Source organism: Narcine bancroftii, chromosome 2 (assembly GCF_036971445.1).
Source record: "Narcine bancroftii isolate sNarBan1 chromosome 2, sNarBan1.hap1, whole genome shotgun sequence".
Lineage (NCBI taxonomy): Eukaryota > Metazoa > Chordata > Chondrichthyes > Torpediniformes > Narcinidae > Narcine > Narcine bancroftii.
The window spans coordinates 169,876,658-169,897,226 of record NC_091470.1 but is presented as its reverse complement, the minus strand read 5'-3'; the positions used below and the strand labels follow the sequence as shown (position 1 = coordinate 169,897,226).

General features: G+C 45.4%; 1 protein-coding gene across 1 annotated transcript in view; it reads right to left on the bottom strand.

Annotated features, from left to right (window-relative positions):
* Positions 1 to 18,181, bottom strand: part of c2h1orf174 (chromosome 2 C1orf174 homolog) — a 40,162-nt gene extending 21,981 nt beyond the window's left edge. Inside the window, exons 1-3 of the mRNA XM_069915577.1 lie at positions 18,101 to 18,181; positions 14,579 to 14,737; positions 1,896 to 2,006 (exon numbers count right to left, since the gene is read on the bottom strand). Coding sequence (XP_069771678.1) covers positions 1,896 to 2,006; positions 14,579 to 14,737; positions 18,101 to 18,181 — 351 coding nt within the window. The remainder of the gene's footprint in view (positions 1 to 1,895; positions 2,007 to 14,578; positions 14,738 to 18,100) is intronic.
* Positions 18,182 to 20,569: the final 2,388 nt, after the last annotated feature.

Below are 20,569 nucleotides of genomic sequence, written 5' to 3'. Positions count from 1 at the left end.
CCATCGGGAAGGAGCCCTCCATACTGCTACCATCGGGAAGGAGCCCTCCATACTGCTACCATCGGGAAGGAGCCCTCCATACTGCTACCATCGGGAAGGAGCCCTCCATACTGCTACCATCGGGAAGGAGCCCTCCATACTGCTACCATCGGGAAGGAGCCCTCCATACTGCTACCATCGGGAAGGAGCCCTCCATACTGCTACCATCGGGAAGGAGCCCTCCATACTGCTACCATCGGGAAGGAGCCCTCCATACTGCTACCATCGGGAAGGAGCCCTCCATACTGCTACCATCGGGAAGGAGCCCTCCATACTGCTACCATCGGGAAGGAGCCCTCCATACTGCTACCATCGGGAAGGAGCCCTCCATACTGCTACCATCGGGAAGGAGCCCTCCATACTGCTACCATCGGGAAGGAGCCCTCCATACTGCTACCATCGGGAAGGAGCCCTCCATACTGCTACCATCGGGAAGGAGCCCTCCATACTGCTACCATCGGGAAGGAGCCCTCCATACTGCTACCATCGGGAAGGAGCCCTCCATACTGCTACCATCGGGAAGGAGCCCTCCATACTGCTACCATCGGGAAGGAGCCCTCCATACTGCTACCATCGGGAAGGAGCCCTCCATACTGCTACCATCGGGAAGGAGCCCTCCATACTGCTACCATCGGGAAGGAGCCCTCCATACTGCTACCATCGGGAAGGAGCCCTCCATACTGCTACCATCGGGAAGGAGCCCTCCATACTGCTACCATCGGGAAGGAGCCCTCCATACTGCTACCATCGGGAAGGAGCCCTCCATACTGCTACCATCGGGAAGGAGCCCTCCATACTGCTACCATCGGGAAGGAGCCCTCCATACTGCTACCATCGGGAAGGAGCCCTCCATACTGCTACCATCGGGAAGGAGCCCTCCATACTGCTACCATCGGGAAGGAGCCCTCCATACTGCTACCATCGGGAAGGAGCCCTCCATACTGCTACCATCGGGAAGGAGCCCTCCATACTGCTACCATCGGGAAGGAGCCCTCCATACTGCTACCATCGGGAAGGAGCCCTCCATACTGCTACCATCGGGAAGGAGCCCTCCATACTGCTACCATCGGGAAGGAGCCCTCCATACTGCTACCATCGGGAAGGAGCCCTCCATACTGCTACCATCGGGAAGGAGCCCTCCATACTGCTACCATCGGGAAGGAGCCCTCCATACTGCTACCATCGGGAAGGAGCCCTCCATACTGCTACCATCGGGAAGGAGCCCTCCATACTGCTACCATCGGGAAGGAGCCCTCCATACTGCTACCATCGGGAAGGAGCCCTCCATACTGCTACCATCGGGAAGGAGCCCTCCATACTGCTACCATCGGGAAGGAGCCCTCCATACTGCTACCATCGGGAAGGAGCCCTCCATACTGCTACCATCGGGAAGGAGCCCTCCATACTGCTACCATCGGGAAGGAGCCCTCCATACTGCTACCATCGGGAAGGAGCCCTCCATACTGCTACCATCGGGAAGGAGTCTGCAGATGAATACCCAGAGACACAAGGACAGCTTCTTCTGCTCTGCCATCAAATCCCTGAATGGACAATGAACCACAGAAACTGCCTCACTTTCTTTTTTTTTTTACTAATTTATTCATTTAAGAATATAATTTATTGCAATATTTGCACCGTGATGCTGCTGTAAAACCATAACATGACAATAAATACTGATTCTGACGTCAACTCTCCGTATTCTTTGTGATCCCTAATTTTTGACCTCTTGTGTATTATTTTCTTCATTCTCTTATTGATGGCTGCACCACCAGCTAGCAAACTCTTCAACTTTAAATCGGTTTCCTCTGGGTGTACATGTAAAAGTTTCCAGAAGAAGGATTTGTCATTTTTCTTACCCTGGGAGTCTTGGGTGTTGAGCCACCATCGTCGAGGTCCTGTTTTGAGGCATTTGCCGCTGCTGCACAAAGCTCCTTGTTCCTCAGACGTGCAGAACGCCGGACTCCAACCTTAAACAAGATGTGGGTTAGATATTATTGCAGTTATAATCAATTTTAACTAGTACATTTACAAAAATACACTCAAAATGTCAAAACACAAGGAAGCAACAACTGATAATACGGTGTACAATAAAATTGTATCCCAATTCTGTATAGTCCATCTTGTAAGACATCTCTATCAGGGGCCACACAAAGATTCTCTTTTCCAAACATTAAATTCTTCAAGCAGTTCAGTTTCAGGTGACAGTAAAACCCGATAGGCCACTCTCCAATCATTTAGAAATCCTTATCATTTGGTTCACCTGGTAACATTTTCCCTTTCAACTCACTGGGTCAGGTTCCCATGATCCTCCTTCCGTAGCCTGGTCTGTGTTCATGAGCTCCTTTTCACACTTACCAGAGCCCAGCTCCCAGGATCTCTTTTGACTCACATGCCTGGTTACTGTGTTCCCTTCAATGTCATGGATTTTTAAAAAATTGTTACATAGTATTATAACCTAAATTAAAAATGTTGAAAATAACATCCAATAGTCTGAAAACTGACATCCCAAGATTGTAGGATTGTGTAAGTTTTACTGTAGAGCCAACTTTTTGAACTTTATCTCCCACTCAATTCAATAATTACATGTCTTGTCCTATTTTCTGCCGCCGTCCGAATAATTACACTCAAGTGTCAAATAACTTATTGTGCACTTTATTATTATTTGCAAATACATATGGCAATGTATAACGTGTATCAACAGGAAGTTGGAAACAAAATCCCAATGATATTTTGTACTTTTGAGTTTGAACAAAGTTATAATGAAGAAAATATCACATAATAAGGTTTCAAAATAATATGATTGAAAGCGTAAGTTGAAGAATAGATACTCTACAGCTCACATGTCAAACTCTGGCCCACGGGCCGATATAATTATATTTGGCCCGCAAGATCATTTCAAAAATGTATTAGAGGTGGCCCGCCCTGCAGCGAGAGCCGATGCTGTTTTTTGGTAATGTCACCCCCACCATCCTCCCCCTTCATTGCACATCCTTCCCCACCCCCTAACTATCCCTTCCCCCCCTAAAACCACCCCCCTTAAAAGAGGGCCAGAATATTCTCAAAAAGGAATCCAGAATGGTAAAGTTCCACAAACCTTCTGCTGGGAATCCTAACAACACCCAGGCATCAGATCCACGGGACGCGGAGGGAGCAAGAGTGTTGCAGGTTGACCGTGCAAACTTTGAGAATGGGGAAAACAAAATTGTAACACGAGAAGTCTGCCGATGTCATCAGCCGGCAAGCCAGTTGGAAGGTTCCCCGCACAACCAGTCACTTCTCCCACCTGTCGAGCGGTGCGGCGGATTGGCGAGCGCCTGTGATTTCCTGTCGGCGCGACGGACATGGCAGGCTGTGCTCGGCCCCCGCTGTTCCGCAAAGGCTGATCGGCAGTGCGCTGGGCCTGAGTGGGTGGGTAAGCAGGGGTGGGCAGAGGGTGTAGGTGAGGAGTAATGGGCAGGGGAAGTTATGGTGGTGCGAGGGGCAGTTAGAGGGAGGGATGAGTAGAACAAGGGGTGGATAGGGGAGAGGTAAAAGGGGAGGGACAGGGCGAGTAGGGGAGGGGTGATTAGAGGGTGAGAGACGGGTAGAGGGAGGAACAGGTTGAGGGGAGAGGCAGTAGAGGGGCGTGTATAGGATGGGGTGGGTAGAGGCAGAGCGAGTGGAGTGAGGGGTGAGTAGAGGTTGGGTAAAGGATTGGTCAGGTAGAGGGATGGTGGGTCGAGGGTGAATAGAGGCCTAGAGCCTGAGGAGTGAGCAGGAAATGCTGAGTCCTGATGCAGGCCAAAATGGACACAGCCTGTGAATGCTGACTACATCTCCACAGGGACCAAATATGTTTCCCTCAGGTCAAGCAAAGGGTGAACTTGAGCTACCTACTCCTGACCTGTAACATTATCCTCCTAAAGTTATATCCTAAAGTTCAACATTACATATGTTGAAAGAAGAGAAAACATGCAGATGCTGTTGAAAATTTTCAATAAATATTTAGTTCAGCCCTCGACTTAGTCCAAGCTTTTAATTTTGGCCCTCCGTGCATTTGAGTTTGACACCCCTGCTCTACAGGAAGACATCTCAGTGTAACTAAAGGTCAACAAATTGGTACAAGTAAATCGATCGGTACTCTTCTATTCATTTTATCTTATTTTGCATCCCTTTCAATAAAGATGCTGTATCTTTATGCCGGTATGGTTTATAGTTGGCTTTTCGCCACACACCCAATTCTCTCGGTTCCCCAGGCACGTTCTCTTCTTTCAAGGTTGAGATGTGTGCCTTGCGTTCCTTCCTACCAGGTTTCAGAAATCCAGCGAAGAGACTGTACAGTCACATTGCATTGCCTCATTTCAGTTGGCACAAGGCCTTTGTAATTTATTGTCAGACACAGCAGTGGCAAGCCTCTATGAAATTTGCTGAGGAATGGAATAAATATACTCTTGTAAAAGGACATAATCATGTTTCAGATGATCTTCTCATTGTTCCTTCCAGCTGCCAGTAATTTCAGGTAAGTCTAGACATTATGGACACATTACAGTTCTTTTTGATTGGAAACTGTTAGTATGTCAGTTAGATACTGTCTGACAAGGTTTTCTATACAGAATACTTGAGACACAAGATTATAATCCAAAGGGACAGAATTAGCTGATCGAATCTGCTCCACCATTTGAATTGTGGCTGACGTATTTTTCTCTCAACTACATACTTTTGCCTGAAACCTTTGACCTCCTTAGTAATCAGGAATTTATCAACCTCTGCTTTAAATACACCAAATGACAGCCTCTACAGCTGTCTGTGGCAATGAATTCATCACCCGCTGGCAAAGGAAATGACTCCTGAACACTGTTCTAAAGTGTTGTCTCTTTATTCTGTGGCTCTGCTGTCTAGTCCTGGACTCTCCCACCACAGGAAACCCTTTCCATTCCCATTCTATCCAGACTTTTCAATATTAGTTTCAGAGCCACTGAGACCCCAACACAATGATTTTCTTCAGGCATCGATTTTGTCGTTGCCACTGTTTTGGGGCCAAACTAATAAAGTTATCAAACAGATAATATGATGGTCCATTCAACAGTCATTGGCATCTGTTATGGCATTGATGACGTGCAATTCTTTCAATTCCTCATTTGGACATTAACAGCATTTAACAGGTGCCATGCCTTTTTGTAGGTTTGTGATCAAGGATTAAAAAAAAGATCATGAATTGGTTTTGTAATCCTTGGGAACTGAAATCAACTTGAGTATATGCATTGGTTTACATTTTGCCAGCTCAAAATACAATAGGAAATGAATACAGATCCTCCTTAAACTATAAACATTCAAAAACATTTGGTTGAAAGCTGCAACAATGTTCTTGTCAATAAAAGAATAAACAGGACAATAGAAGTGAGCATGAATTGCTCACAATCGAGTCTGTATTTTAAACTTTCTCAGCTTGTCATATACATCTTTAAACTTTTTATTCCATCAAACACATTTTTCCTCGTGGAGACTTTGAGATCAGAGGATGTGCAAGCTTTGGCCAGCTGTCCCACTGGTAATTTTACAATACCACTCAAAATGAAAAATTTGATCTTTTGTAACAACTTTCAAATGGAGAGATGTAGCAAAAGTAATTACTTCTACTCATCTGAGATCTTGAATTCTCAGTTTTGGGTGCTTTCCCTGGTCCTGGGCTTACGTTTATTGAAAATAGTATACTTTCACTCCAATTGAAATGTAGGCACTTTACAACCTCCAAATTCATATTAATGATCAAGTATTGTCATTTCAATAAATAGTCTTTCATTCTGCCACTGGTAGTAAAACACAAAAGATTGCAGACACTGTGGTTGAAGTAAAAACACAATGCTGGAGAAACTCAGCCTTGATCAAGGGCTCAAGCCAGAAACATTAGTTACGTATCTTTAAGTTTGCTATATAAAGTAACACTGACCTGCTGAGTTTCCCCAGAATTGTGGTTCAACCACAGTGTCTGCAGAGTTTTGTGTTTCACTTTCATTCTGCCACTACCTAGAAAGCATTGGCTATCTTTCATCAGAATTCAATCATGTTAGAGCACAATGAATTGCCAATGCAACGCAATGAGATTCCAGCAGTTCAATCGCATCAATTGTATTGTTAAATCTTTTTGCAATTGCAACTATTTTAATAAACATCAAACATCGATACAAGAACATATTTCCTCAAAATTCATCAGATTATCTCATTCAGAGTTTTGTTAATTATCTTGGAATACATCTTCAGAAATAAGAAACAAAATTAGTATTTTAATACTTCAGTGAGATTGAACTAAAACTACACAATTAATGAATGGTTACTTGTTTCTGGAGACAAACTCAAACCACTTTATTCTTGAACAACTGGACGTTGACCCAGCAGCATGAAGAGAACGGTTGTGAGGAAAACCGGCATTCCACCCACACTTTTCGCTATATTGGGTCAGTGGTGATAAAATGCCACCTGGAAATCTTCTCAAATATGAGACAACATGTGGCAAAAGTGATGATCCAGTTAAAAGCAAAGAAAACTGAAAGATGATCCTGTGAATTACAAACATTGCTCTGCACAATTTTTAATTTCATGGAAAGGCTTATTGTTCCAAGAATCAGTTCCACTATTAACCAATCATTCTTCAAAAAGGTAGGATTTAGAGCACAACGGCTCTGTACAAGTCCTTGCCAATGCCACAAACAATGAAATAAATCACAAAATTCTGTAGACACCGTGGTTGAAGTAAAAGCACAAAATACTGGAGAGACTCAGCAGGTCAAACAGTATCCTTTATGTAGCAAAGGTAAAGATAAATAACTGATGTTTCGGGCTTGAGCCCTTCATCAAAGTTATGTATCTTTGTCTTTGCTACACATAGGACACTATTTGATCTGCTGAGGTTCTCCAGCATTTTGTATTTTTACCACAAAAACAATGAGAATGTTGAAATGCAATCCCAAGGCTTGGGCCGACACCTCAGCACAAATGTAGGTGGATAAATGTTACAAATTGGTATGTGCCATCTTACCCTGGCTCCCCCTAATCATTGTTAAGCAACAGAAGGATTTTCGGTGGCAAAGAATCATCCATACACAGAGATTTCTACATGATGGCATTAGAGTTGAGAAGCCTCAAAATTGAGAAAAATCACCAAGCGACTCAAAGATAATTATTAATTATTTTGTAACATTGAACAGAATAGGGTTGGTTGGTGGTTCAGATCCATAATCTTTTAAATTTTCACTATGCTATAATAAGAGTGTTTGGAAAAAAAAAGGATTATCTGTTCTGTGCATACAATGTGCAAATTTACAGATACACAAATGCTCACCCTGTTTCTTTGAATCCCCTGATCTGCTGAGTTAATTGTTCTGCAGTTGGAGGCTATAATTATCCTGGACTATGGGAAAGAAATGCACGTCAAATTGTAATCTCCTTCACAATCACTCCCCAGTGATTCATACTGTGAAGTATTTATTTATATGTGGGCACTGCTCAATGGTTTGGTAAGGTTTGATTGTAATGGATAGCTCACAAACACAAGCAGATAGCTTGTTGACGTGCTTTCACCAGAACTTTACAACTGTAGCAGAGAAATACACAAGGCAATAACTAATGATTTGTCTATGTAGTTAAAAAAAACATTTTGCATATATCCCTGCTTCCCATTCCACCCAGCCCTCACCCCACAAATAACTACATTCATCATGAAAGACTCAATCCTAGCCTCACACCACTTTCTCACTCTCACCATATCCCAACTCCATTAATTTAAATGCCTGTCTATCTTGAATACATTCACTCCACCATAACAGCCTTCAAGGCTAAAGAATTCCAAATCATCAAATAGCATCAACTCCTTTATCCCAGAAATCAGTTTAGTTAACAACTGTGTACTGCTTCAATGTTAAAAAATCCTTCTTTAAATATAGACACTAAAACTGTACACTATGCTTAATTAGTCTCACCAGTAAGTTGTAAGGTTGCCTCAAAAATTCCCTAGCTTTATACTGTTTCCTTGATCACAGTCAATATTCTATTAGTGTGTATTTTCTTGCTGTACCTACACTCAAGTTTTTGTTTTTTCATGCTCTTGGACCCTCAGATGTTGTTGTAACATTTTGTTTTGCCACTCCTTTTAAATAGCAATTTGCTTCTTCTTTCTTCCCTCCAAGGGGATAATCTTACATTTTCTCATGCTATACTCCATCTGGGAACTAACATTTGTGACACACAGTAAATAATTTAAGATGCTGAGACTTTTATTCACAATAGACAAAGACCTTGTCCAATGCTGTGACCAGGACTATCTGGGGAAGGGTCAGGGTATGAGAGGCTTCATGCAAGGACAAAGAGGGAGGGGCCACAGGTACCATAACAGAACAGGGTGGAACCAGGGTAATCAAGAATACAGCAGTTCACCACATTCACGCCTTGTTTTTTTAAAAAAAAGTCCGGCGGGGTAATGTGGGCCTTAAAGTCTTACAGGTTAATCTGGTCGAGTGGCTTGATCTTCCATACTGACTGGTGGAGTGCCGGTTGTTAGGTGACAGATAGTGCTCCTTTCTCATCCCAAACCTCCAGCACTGTGTTGACCTGCTGGGGGCATGACAGCTCAGCTGGAGTGTTTGGGGTAGGGGGAAGGTGCAATGGTATGTATTGCGTGTCTGTGGAAGGGGAGATGCTGCCTGATGGGTAAGGTCCCTGAGTGCGCAAGGTCCCGAATGGAGACCAGTTCCTCATGCCCATCCAGGTTGACCAAGTACACACATTGGGGATTCGTGTGGAGCAGCTGAACCCTTTCAACCGGGGGCTGGTATTATGGCCACTCACACGTTTTCATAGCAAGACCGGCCCTGGAGATATCAGCCGGAGGGTAGGGTGGTCCCCAACATGGACTTCCTGGGGAAGGTGAATGTTCTTTCATGAGGGGTAGCGTTAGTGGCAGTACTTAGCAGAGGTCAAGTGACATGGAGTGCCTCTGGAAGGACCTCCTGCCAATGAGAGACAGGACTTTAGGGCAAGGAGGATGGTCTTCCACACGGTGCCATTCTCTCTCTCGACCTGACTCCCCCACCAAGGGTTAGAACTCGTGGTCCTGATGGTGGCAATAACCCTGGCCAGCAGGAATTGGTGCAGCTCGCTCATAAACTAGGACCCCCGGTCACTGTGGAAGTATGATAGGCACCCGAACAGGTTGCACAGGGCCCCAATGACCGTCATATTGGTCATGTCAGGGGATAGCAAAGGGTAACCGCAAATACTTGTCCATAACCGTATATATTGTGGTTGGTGGAGAGAAGGGGGGCCCTTGAAGTCCATGCTCAGGTGTTTGAAAGGGTGTGTGTTTTTTTTTTTAAAATCAGGTGAGCACTGTCCAGTTGCACGCCACACAGAACCTGCAGTCCCTGGATATGTCTCTGTGTATGCCAGATTCAGAGATTTGATAGAGTAAAAAAATCCTGTGGCAGCGAAGTGGCAGAGGTCATTATGGAGGGCTTTGAGGTGATCCACCTGCCACTTGTCCCTATGACAAGGTATCTGAGGGCTCATTGAACTTCCCCGGCCGATACAGGATGTCATAATTGTCAATGGAGAATTTGATCCTCCACTTCAAAATTTTATCATTCTTTATCTTACCCCGCTATTTATTGAACATGAATGCCACACCCCATTGGTCCGTGTGCAGGGTAAAATGTCTGCCAGCCAGGTAATGCCTTCAATACCATACTGCCTCAACTATCGCCTGAGCCGCCTTCTCTGTGGAGGGGTCAGTCTTCAGGGCCCTGGATGGTGCGGGAGTAAAAGGCAATGGGGTGGCAGCCAGGGCGAAATCGGATGAATCGTTCTCCACCTGGAAAGGGGAAGATTAATCCACCCCATACGTTGCAACTTTCGCAATGTCCTTCTTTATGCGGCAAAAGGCTGCCCATGCTTCATTGTCGGGGGAAGAAGGTGGACCTGATAAGGAGGCGGGCTTTTTCTATATAATTTGGAACCCTCTGGGCTTAATAAGAACCCCAGGCACCTTTTCAGGGCCTTGAGGCTGTGGGGAAGTAGAGGCCGCATGCAGTCGGGTCAGGGTTGGGGCCAATGGTCCCATTCTCCATGGAGAATGGATGGCCAAGGATCACCATTTGGGTAGTACGGAAAACAAACATATCCTTATTGTAAGTCAGTTTCGGGTGTTTGGCAGTGGTGAGGAATTTCTGGAGGTTCATGTCACGGTCTTGCAGGTCATGGCTGCGGATCTTGACATTGTCCAGATATGGGAAGGTGGCATGCAGGTCGTGTTAGTCTACCATCTCCAACGTGGGCCCATTCACAGAGTATGCTTCCACATTGTGGAGGGCGATCTCCAGCGACTTTGCAAGATCGATCGCCCCTTTTAAGGCTAAGGTACTTTGCTTGAGTAACCTCTGGCGCACATAATCAGACCTGATGCTTGCAATATAGGCGTCCCGGATCAGGTCTTCTATGTTTTGGGTGGCCGATACTGCCTGGAAGTTGCACACCCGCCTGAGTCCACATAGGGCCCGGAGGAACTCGGCACCCAATTCGTCTGGTCGCTGTCTGCAGGTGGCCAGCATGTGCCTGGCGTATACCTCATTAACTTTCTTCCTGTTTTGTCTCTTGAGTATATCCATTGCTTACACGTATGTGGTGGCGTCCCTGATCATTGGGAACACTCGGGGTCCAACCTGGGAGAAGAGGAGATGCAGTCTGTTTGTGTCGGTGGCCATGATATTGGCTGAGTTTTGTAGGAAGACCTCAAAGGCAATGGTGGGTCGATTTCTAGCTTGTCAGGTTTCAGGAGTTAGACCATTATTGGCAATGAAAACAAAAAAATTGTGAATAAAGTTGACGCGCAATAAATAACTTGAGAGGCTGAGATTGAGTCACTGATTTACAGGCTTTTATTCACAATGTACAGGGGTCACGTCAAAAGGACGTGGAGAGGTCAAGGTGTTAGAGGCTTTCTACAAGGTCAAAGAGGGAGGGGGTCACAGAATGGGGCAGAACCAGGTAATCAGGAATTCAGCTAAGTTTTCAACCACTTAGCAATTCCCTTTTCAATGCTTCCAGCAACCCTGTATTCTCTTATCTTGTGAAGTAAACTTTGAGTTGTAACCTTGTCAAATGGCTTGTAGAAATCCTAATTCATTAACATCTACTAGTTCTCTTCCTGTCAAAAATTTCACTTACTTGTAGCCTAGCACCTATAGGAGAGAACAAGAGGGGTTAAAAAAAAACTGGAGACCACAGAATATTTTTTTAAAAATTGTAAATGTCACTCGAAAATCTTGAAGCATGAATTGTGGTCATATGTTTGTTTCACTCCAGACTCTTCAAAACCTGATGTCAATTACCAACTATTTTGTGTACACACAACAGCTATACACAAGATCATTTTCAGACAGATCTTTTCCTTTGTTAATTACATGCATTCAACCAGATTATTTTTGTTGCAAATAAAAATGAAAAACTTGCCTGGGCCTCAACCTTTCGAGAAACACAATCAGTCTTCAGTACAAAGTTAAAGTTTATTTGTACAGAACTGTAATTTTTCCAGATGGGAATGAAAAAGAACATTGATGAGCATATGAAAAAAAGAATACAGGCCCTTAATGTTGTGCCATCCTATATATTCTTACCAAAAAAAAAAACATCCCTACCCCGTAACCCTCAATTTTTCTTCAATCCTTGTGCCTGTCTAAGAATTTCTAAAATGCCCCTAATATTTCAGCCTCCACCACCACCGCTGACAAAGCATTCCAGACACTTGCAACTCTGTGGAAACAAAATCCCTAATGTATCCACTAAACTTTCCTCCCTTCAATACTTTCTCTAGTGTTTGCTACACCAGGGAAAAACGGGCAGGCTCTCTACCTTATCTATGCCTCCCAGAATCTTGTAGACCCCCATCAAGTCACCTCTCATCCTTCTTTGTTCCAAAGACAAAAGCCCCAGCTCTTCCTCATAAGACACAACCTCTGCACCCTCTCAATAGCTTCCCCATCTTTCTTGTAATGAGGCGACCAGAACCGAACACAATATTCTAAGTGTGGTCTCACCAGAGATTTGTAGAGTTGCAACATGACCTCTTGACTCTTGAGCTCAATCCCCCAATGAATGATGCCGAGCGACCTACAGGCCTTCTTATCCTATCAACCTGCACAGCAACCTGGAGAGATGTATGGATTTGGACCCAAAGGTCCTTCTGTTCTTCCACAGTGTTAAGTATCCAACCATCAACCCAGTACTCAGCCCTCAGGCTTGACCTTCCAAAATGCATTATCTCACACTTATCTTCCACTTTTTCACCCAATTCTGCATCCTGTCTATAAGCTACAACACCTAACACCTACAACTCCTTCAACCTTTGTATCATCCACAAACCCTCCTTCCACTTCTTTATCTAGGTCATTAATAAAAATCACAAAGAACAGGAGCCCCAGAACAGACACCTGCAGAACTCCACTAGTCACTGACCTTTAGTCAGAACACACTGTCCAGTGGTTCTCTACCTTTTTCTTTCCACTCATATTCCACTTATTTTGGCACAATCCAGAACGATTGGTTGTTTGCAATTTAAATCTGATGTCCAGAAGATGCCTATTCAACATTGGCGCGAGGTGCCAGTGAAGTGCTAGTTTTATTTTGAGTTGTGTCTGAAGTGTTTTGGTCTGTATACCTGCACATATTTTGTTTTCAATGGTAGGTAAGAGTGTGTCTCAGTTAAGCAAATAGAAGCTGTTAGAATATTCACAGACATCTGCAAAGTTCATTGACACACAGTTGCAATGATGGTGTTCAATGGCTGGGCGGATTCAGAATTGACTTCCCTGTAGAAAGGTGAGTGTGTCGTTCAGTGGTTCTCAACCTTTTTTCTTTCTACTCACTTACCTCTTTAAGTAGTCCATATGCCGTTGGTGCTCTGTGGATTGCTTAAGGTGGTATGTGGGTGGAAATAAAAAGTTTAAAAATCTCTATTTTAATCATACTTAATGGACTCATTATGTGCACGGTTTCAGAACTCCAAAGGAAATGGGCCAATGACCATTTTTCTCAAGCAAAATATTTCATTAACAATTGGGTCTTGGGCAGTGGTTCTCAACCTTCCCTTCCCACTCACACCCCCCTTTAAGTAATCCCTTACTAATCACAGAGCACACGGCATAGGGACTACTTAAAGTGGAATGTGAGTGGAAAGAAAAAGGTAGGATACACTCCACTTTCTACAGGGAAACCCATTCTGATTCTGCCCATCATTGCAACTGTGTGTCAATGAACTTTGCAGTTGTCTGCAAATATTCTAACAGCTTCTATTTGGTGAACTGAGGCACACTCTTGACGTTATCTACCATTGAAAACAAAATAGGCGCAGGTATACAAAGACCAAAACACCAACTCAAAATAAATCGAGTACTTCGCGTCAACGTTGAGTAGGCATCTTCTGGGCATCAGACTTAAATTGCAAACAACTCATCCTTCTGGGTGGTGCCAAAATAACCTTGGGTGGCCTTCCTAGCCAGTGCCTGTGCCCGCTGGGCATCCGATTTCAATTGCAAACAACTCATCCTTCTGGGTGGTGCCAAAATAACCTTGGGTGGCCTTCCTAGCCAGTGCCTGTGCCTGCTGGGCATCCGACTCCAATTGCAAACAACCAATCCTTCTGGATGGTGCCAAAATAACCTTGGGTGGCCTTTCTAGCCAGTGCCCGCGCCCGCTGGGCATCTGACTCCAATTGCAAACAACCAATCCTTCTGGGCGGTGCCAAAATAACCTTGGGTGGCCTTTCTAGCCAGTGCCCGTGCCCGCTGGGCATCCGATTTCAATTGCAAATAACTAATCCTTCTGGGTGGTGCCAAAATAACCTTGGGTGGCCTTCCTAGCCAGTGCCTGTGCCTGCTGGGCATCCGACTCCAATTGCAAACAACCAATCCTTCTGGATGGTGCCAAAATAACCTTGGGTGGCCTTTCTAGCCAGTGCCCGTGCCCGCTGGGCATCCGATTTCAATTGCAAATAACTAATCCTTCTGGGTGGTGCCAAAATAACCTTGGGTGGCCTTCCTAGCCAGTGCATGTGCCTGCTGGGCATCCGACTCCAATTGCAAACAACCAATCCTTCTGGATGGTGCCAAAATAACCTTGGGTGGCCTTTCTAGCCAGTGCCCGTGCCCGCTGGGCATCCGACTCCAATTGCAAACAACCAATCCTTCTGGGCGGTGCCAAAATAACTTTGGGTGGCCTTTCTAGCCCGTGCCCGCTGCTCCTGGTCGGGAAGGGCAACCCACTGGAGCGACTCACTTGCTGACTTTGGCCGACTTGTCGAGGCCACCCACAGTCTGCAAGCAATACTTTGGGCCGGTCGTGTGTACCAATGTCGCGATATGAAAAGGAATGCAATGCATTTCCAATCTATTTTTGATCCCACCTTAAAAAGTCAGGAAGCAGCCAACTTATTGAAGCCAAGCCCTTCAGCTGCCCAGCCACAGGTTGCAATGATACTCGCGGCGACAGGACACTGAAGGAAGAAACAGCCCGCTCCTACCTGCTTCGTCTTCATCTTGTTAAAATTCCTGCGTTCGCTCGGCCCCTCTAAACTGGGTTGCAAACCAACAACATTGGAACTTGCGGCGGAGCGCAGCCTCCCGGCAAAACGGACTCGAGTCGCCACCCACGCGCGTGACGACACCCCCGCCTCCTGCCCCTATTGGGCAAGAGGAATGTCCGTCACTGCAGATCGGCCTGACGGCCGCCATCTTTGAAGGGGGCAAACGAGGAACCGATCACAATCAGCCCTGGCCCTGGGCTGCCCAGAAAAGGAAACAAAGGTCTGGACCATTCTGACAGATGTCAGCTGTCCACCAAAAGCACAGGAGATATTAAACTCCTAAATCTATGAGATAGACAACAGACTCTCAAAGGCAAATAGCGCCTTTGGAAGACTACACAAAAGAGTCTGGAAAAACAACCAACTGAAAAACCTCACAAAGATTAGCATATACAGAGCCGTTGTCATATCCACACTCCTGTTCGGCTCCGAATCATGGGTCCTCTACCGGCATCACCTACGGCTCCTAGAACGCTTCCACCAGCATTGACTCCGCTTCATCCTCAAAATTCATTGGAGCGACTTCATCCCTAACATCGAAGTACTCGAGATGGCAGAGGCCGACAGCATCGAGTCCACGCTGCTGAAGATCCAGCTGCGCTGGGTGGGTCACGTCTCCAGAATGGAGGACCATCGCCTTCCCAAGATCGTGTTATATGGCGAGCTCTCCACTGGCCACCATGACAGAGGTGCACCAAAGAAGAGGTACAAGGACTGCCTAAAGAAATCTCTTGGTGCCTGCCATATTGACCACCGCCAGTGGGCTGATATCGCCTCAAACCGTGCATCTTGGCGCCTCACAGTTCGGTAGGCAGCAACCTCCTTTGAAGAAGACCTCAGAGGCCACCTCACTGACAAAAGACAAAGGAGGAAAAACCCAACACCCAACCCCAACCAACCAATTTTCCCCTGCAACCGCTGCAACCATGTCTGCCTGTCCCGCATCGGACTTGTCAGCCACAATCGAGCCTGCAGCTGACGTGGACTTTTACCCCCTCCATAAATCTTCGTCCGCGAAGCCAAGCCAAAGATATATATATAAATATCTCAGAACACTTTCCAGGTACACTGCTTTGAACCCCTCCTACTCTTGTCTGTTCTGCAAGGAGGAGGAAAGGTCTAATGAAAAGTCGATTTTGGACACGTTGGGATATAGTTTGTCACTTTTGAATCGCAGGTGTGTCGAGGAGACAAATGGGAGAGAGAGAGGTGAGTCAGAGGAAAGGCAAGGATTTGTGGATTGAGATTATTGGCAGGGACAAATAAAAGGGAGGGATAGCTAAAGAGGGGTGATCAGAGAACAGGTGCTGAGAAAAAGCTTATTCCTGACAGAGAAAAAGTTGGTAAGTTACTTTAACCAATTTCATGAACTTTAGAGTGGGTAATTGCGCTGCGGTATCGAACAGAAGCAAACTCATAAAACATAAAGTCTGTTCTACAGTCTTTATTCCACTTCAACCAAGCTCTGAGACTGACTCCGAAAGGGCCGGACCCAGTTTTCTCCCAAAGGGTGATTGACAGCCAACTGGGTGGAGCTTGTCCATTCAGGACAGCTGATTGACAGCCAGCCAGGTATTGCCCTGTCCTCATGTGTTCTTCTGCAGGTGCAGAGGTTGCCCCCTGCAGTAGGCTGGTGGTGTACCACCACAGTAATGGAGGCAGGAGATAGGGTGTTGTGGTTGTAGGATGTGGGCAGTCAGAAACAGCATGCTTGTTTCTGATCAATACACCTGCACAAGGTGCATCCAGCTGCAGCTCCTGACAAACCAAGTTAGGGACTTGGAGCTGGATGAACTGCAGATCTTAAGAGAGGCAGAGGTTGCGAAAGAAAGGAGTTTCAGGGAAGCAGTCATGCCTAAAAGTCAGGAGGCAGGTAACTGGGTGATTGTCAGGAGAGGGAAGGGGAAGAGGCAGACAGTGCAGAGTGGTTGTCCCCTCAACAAGTATACTGTTTTAGATACTGTTAGGGGGACAAGTTGAGGTGGTCATGTCTCTGGCCCAGAAGGGAAGGGGAAGAAGAGGAGAGTGATAGTGATTGGGGACTTGTAGGTTTGACAAGTGAATAGGAGGTTCTGTGGACAAGATTGAGGCTCGCGGATGGGATATTGCCTCCCAGGTGCCAGAGTCAGGGATGTCTTTGGTTGAGCTCATAACATTCTGGAGGGTAGGGCGAGCAACGATGCTGTGGTCTGTATGGGAAGCAATGACATAGATAGGAGTAGGGATGAGGTCCTGAAGGACTATAAGGAAAGAAGTTTAAAAAGCAGGACCTTAGGGATAGTAATCTCAGGAAATTGGCAATAAATATTGTGAAGGACTCCACGCACCCCTCAAGTAAACTTTCTCCCTTCTGCCATCTGGTAGGAGGTACTGCAGCACTCAGGGCCTTTGAGTCCAAATTGGGCAACAGCTTCTTCCCTCAAGCCATCAGAACATTTGGGGTTAGGGTACTGTGAACTGTTTCTATTAAGTCTTAATTGAACTCGTACTCTAACTTATATTTATGTAAATATTCTCCATGGTCCTGGAGAAATGCTATCTCATCTTTACTGTCGAGCATGGAATGAATGATAACTAAAGGTGATGACTTGATATCCACCATCCCTCAAGGTCACCGCACAGGTTGATTGGATAGTTAAGAAGGCCTCAGGGATGCTGGGATTCATTAATAAGGAGACAGAATTCTGGAGTAGAGAGGTAATGTTACAAATCTACAAATCTTTGGTAAGGCAGAGTATTGTGTTCTGTTCTGATTCCTCATTGTAGGAAGGATGTGGAAGCTATGGAGAGGGTTCAGAGATTTACCACGATGCTGTCTGGATTGGGAAAGAAGTCTTGTGAGGCAAAGTTAACAGAGCTGGGACTTTCACTTTGGAGAGTAGAAGGATGAGAGACTTGATAGTGGTGTATAAGATTATGAGGGGCATAGATAGGATGGACCGCTAGCACAGGTTTTCAGGGCAGGACCAGCAAACACCATGTACAAATTAAGGGAGGGAAGTTCAGAGGTGACATCATGGGCGAGTGCCTAGAATGTCTTGCCAGGGATGATGGTGGAGGCTGAAACATTGGGGGCATTTAATAGACTCTCAGACGACACATGGATGAAAGGAAAATAGAGAGTAATGGGGTAGGGAGGGTTTATAACTTTTTTTGGAAGGAATAAATGGGTTGGCCCCGCATTGAGGACTGAAGGGCTTGTATAGTATTATTCTATGTTCAGGGATTTGAAAGAGGTCACTCTCTCTTTTCCATGAGGGGGTTTGGGCAACAGTCCATCTTACAGCAGGCAAAAGAATTTTTTTTGTAGTATTATATTTTCTGTAATAAAATCTGCTTTTGATTCATCAGGTAGTGCAGACACTGAGAGACGAGGACTCACTGGATCCAGTGGGATGGTCACCTGAGCAGACAGTTTAGGACATGTCATCTGGTGGAAACCTCATCGCTAGTACTCACTAACATGCCTGGCTGGTGGTTGGAGGATCCCTCCCAGTCAGATCCTTCCTGTAGAACCTTATCAACATCCACAACGCGCATTGTCCCTGAGATGACTGTGGTGGAGAGGAGACAGTCACCCACCTCTTGTAGATTCGCTAAGAATGTGTGGAGAAGGATGTATGGGTAATTGTTACAATTCATCCACAGCAGCAGTGTGACAGGACCCTCTGATTTACAGGCTGTTCCCGGGGGCGCATACAGAATGGGACAACTCGAACTGCTGGAAGATCAACTCCATGAAAGATGCTCTTTGGTCTGCCTGAAACCTGTTGGTCTTTCACCACATGGAGATGTCAGTGAGGGAATGCTGCTGACCGACACATTACAGGCTGCAAGAGTACATGCTGAGGGATACACAGAGGTTTGGTCCTGCAAAAGCAAGGTGAAGGATCACAGTCTAGAGTACTCCTATTACCCACCATAGAGGGGCTGAAACTGAGGGGAAGCGGCTTGAACAACAGAAGGGGAAGTCATGACAAGATGCTACTGTGATGGTTGTAGAGCGCGTCAAAAGAACCAAAGACTTGTTATTCCAAACCAAGGCTTTTATTAACTAAAAGACTGGAGCATATCACAAGTAGGTCGACCAGTCCAGAATGACCTGGTCTGGCTAGGAGCAACCCTTTAAGACCTGCCAGTAGGTGTGGCTACACTCAGCCAATCACAATCATCCTACACTTCTTTTTCTTTTTCTTTGGCTTGGCTTCGCAGACGAAGATTTATGGAGGGGTAATGTCCACGTCAGCTGCAGGCTCGTTTGTGGCTGACAAGTCCGATGCGGGACAGGCAGACATGGATTCAGTGGTTGCAAGGGAAAATTGGTTGGTTGGGGTTGGGTGTTGGGTTTTTCCTCCTTTGTCTTTTGACAGTGAGGTGGCCTCTGCGGTCTTCTTCAAAGGAGGTTGCCGCCCGCCGAACTGTGAGGCGCCAAGATGCACGGTTTGACGCGATATCAGCCCACTGGCGATGGTCAATGGGGCAGGCACCAAGAGCTTTCTTTAGGCAGTCCTTGTACCTCTTTGGTGCACCTCTGTCTCGGTGGCCAGTGGAGAGCTTGCCATATAACACGATCTTGGGAAGGCGATGGTCCTCCATTCTGGAGACGTGACCTACCCAGCGCAGTTGGATCTTCAGCAGCATGGATTCGATGCTGTCGGCCTCTGCCATTTTGAGTACTTCGATGTTGGAGATGAAGTCGCTCCAATGAATGTTGAGGATGGAGCGGAGACAACGCTGGTGGAAGTGTTCTAGGAGCCGTAGGTGATGCCGGTAAAGGACCCATGATTCGGAGCCGAACAGGAGTGTGGGTATGACAACGGCTCTGTATACGCTACCATCTGTACATATACACATTGGTGATAGAATCTGTACTACCACAATGGTAATAGTGTAAATAGAAATTAATGTAACAATGTACAAAGTTAATCTTAATGTAACAATGATGGAAATGTATGGCTACAGAGCTGAAGAAGCGAAGAAACTTTGTATAGTTTTACTTTTGTAAATAATTTATTGTGAATAAAGTCTATTTTTGGTTTGAAAAAATCTTGAAAATAAAGGATCTTGAATCATGAATACTTATTTACTTATTTAGAATGAAACTACTGTAATATTCTGTTTAAGAAATCAGTATTGTGTTGCAAATGTATATTGCAAATGTATCCCTTTATTGATAACAAATTTTTTCAGATTAAATAATTTGCTCGTGAAGCAACATTCAGATGGATTTTGTATTTAAGAAATTGGTGCAGAAGGTCATATGTTCCTTGAAACCTGCTCTGTATTTCTTATTTGAGTTTGTCTTCAGATTCACTCTCTCTCATGTTTTACTTGAATTGCCTATCAGCAAAAAAAATCTCTCAGGGGCTTCACAATTTTCTTAGATTATGTCAAAGATCCCTAACTCTTTCAGTAAAGTTTTTCCTTGTGGTGGCACACATCCTCGTGGCGAACTGGCCCCGCTTGTACCGCCGTGCCGGCAGAGCAGCTGCGAGAAAACGGCGCCGTCGGGGGACCTCTGTGCCACATGGGTTTGGACAAAGCACACGCCTTGGGCGAGCGTGGTGACATCATCACCGCCATGGGGGCGGAGCTCACGCACCCTTAAAGGGACAGGCACAAAGTTTGAATTAGACAGTTCGTTGAAACCCCCCCCCCCCCCGACATGGTCATAGTGAGTTTCAATCTGTGTAGCAGCCGCTACATCCTCACCTATTTTATTTGGAGACCATCACCACCTGAAGATAAAAATCTCAGCATCCACCTTTTAAAGTTGAAATTTTATAAGCTTCAAAAAGCTCTTTCATTCTTCAAAAACCCAGTTTACCTGGTCAACATATCCATGTAAAACTAGCTCATAACTGGAGCTTTCAGCCTTCATTCCATTTATAACATTGTTTGCCATTGATCTATTTTGGATAAATTCAT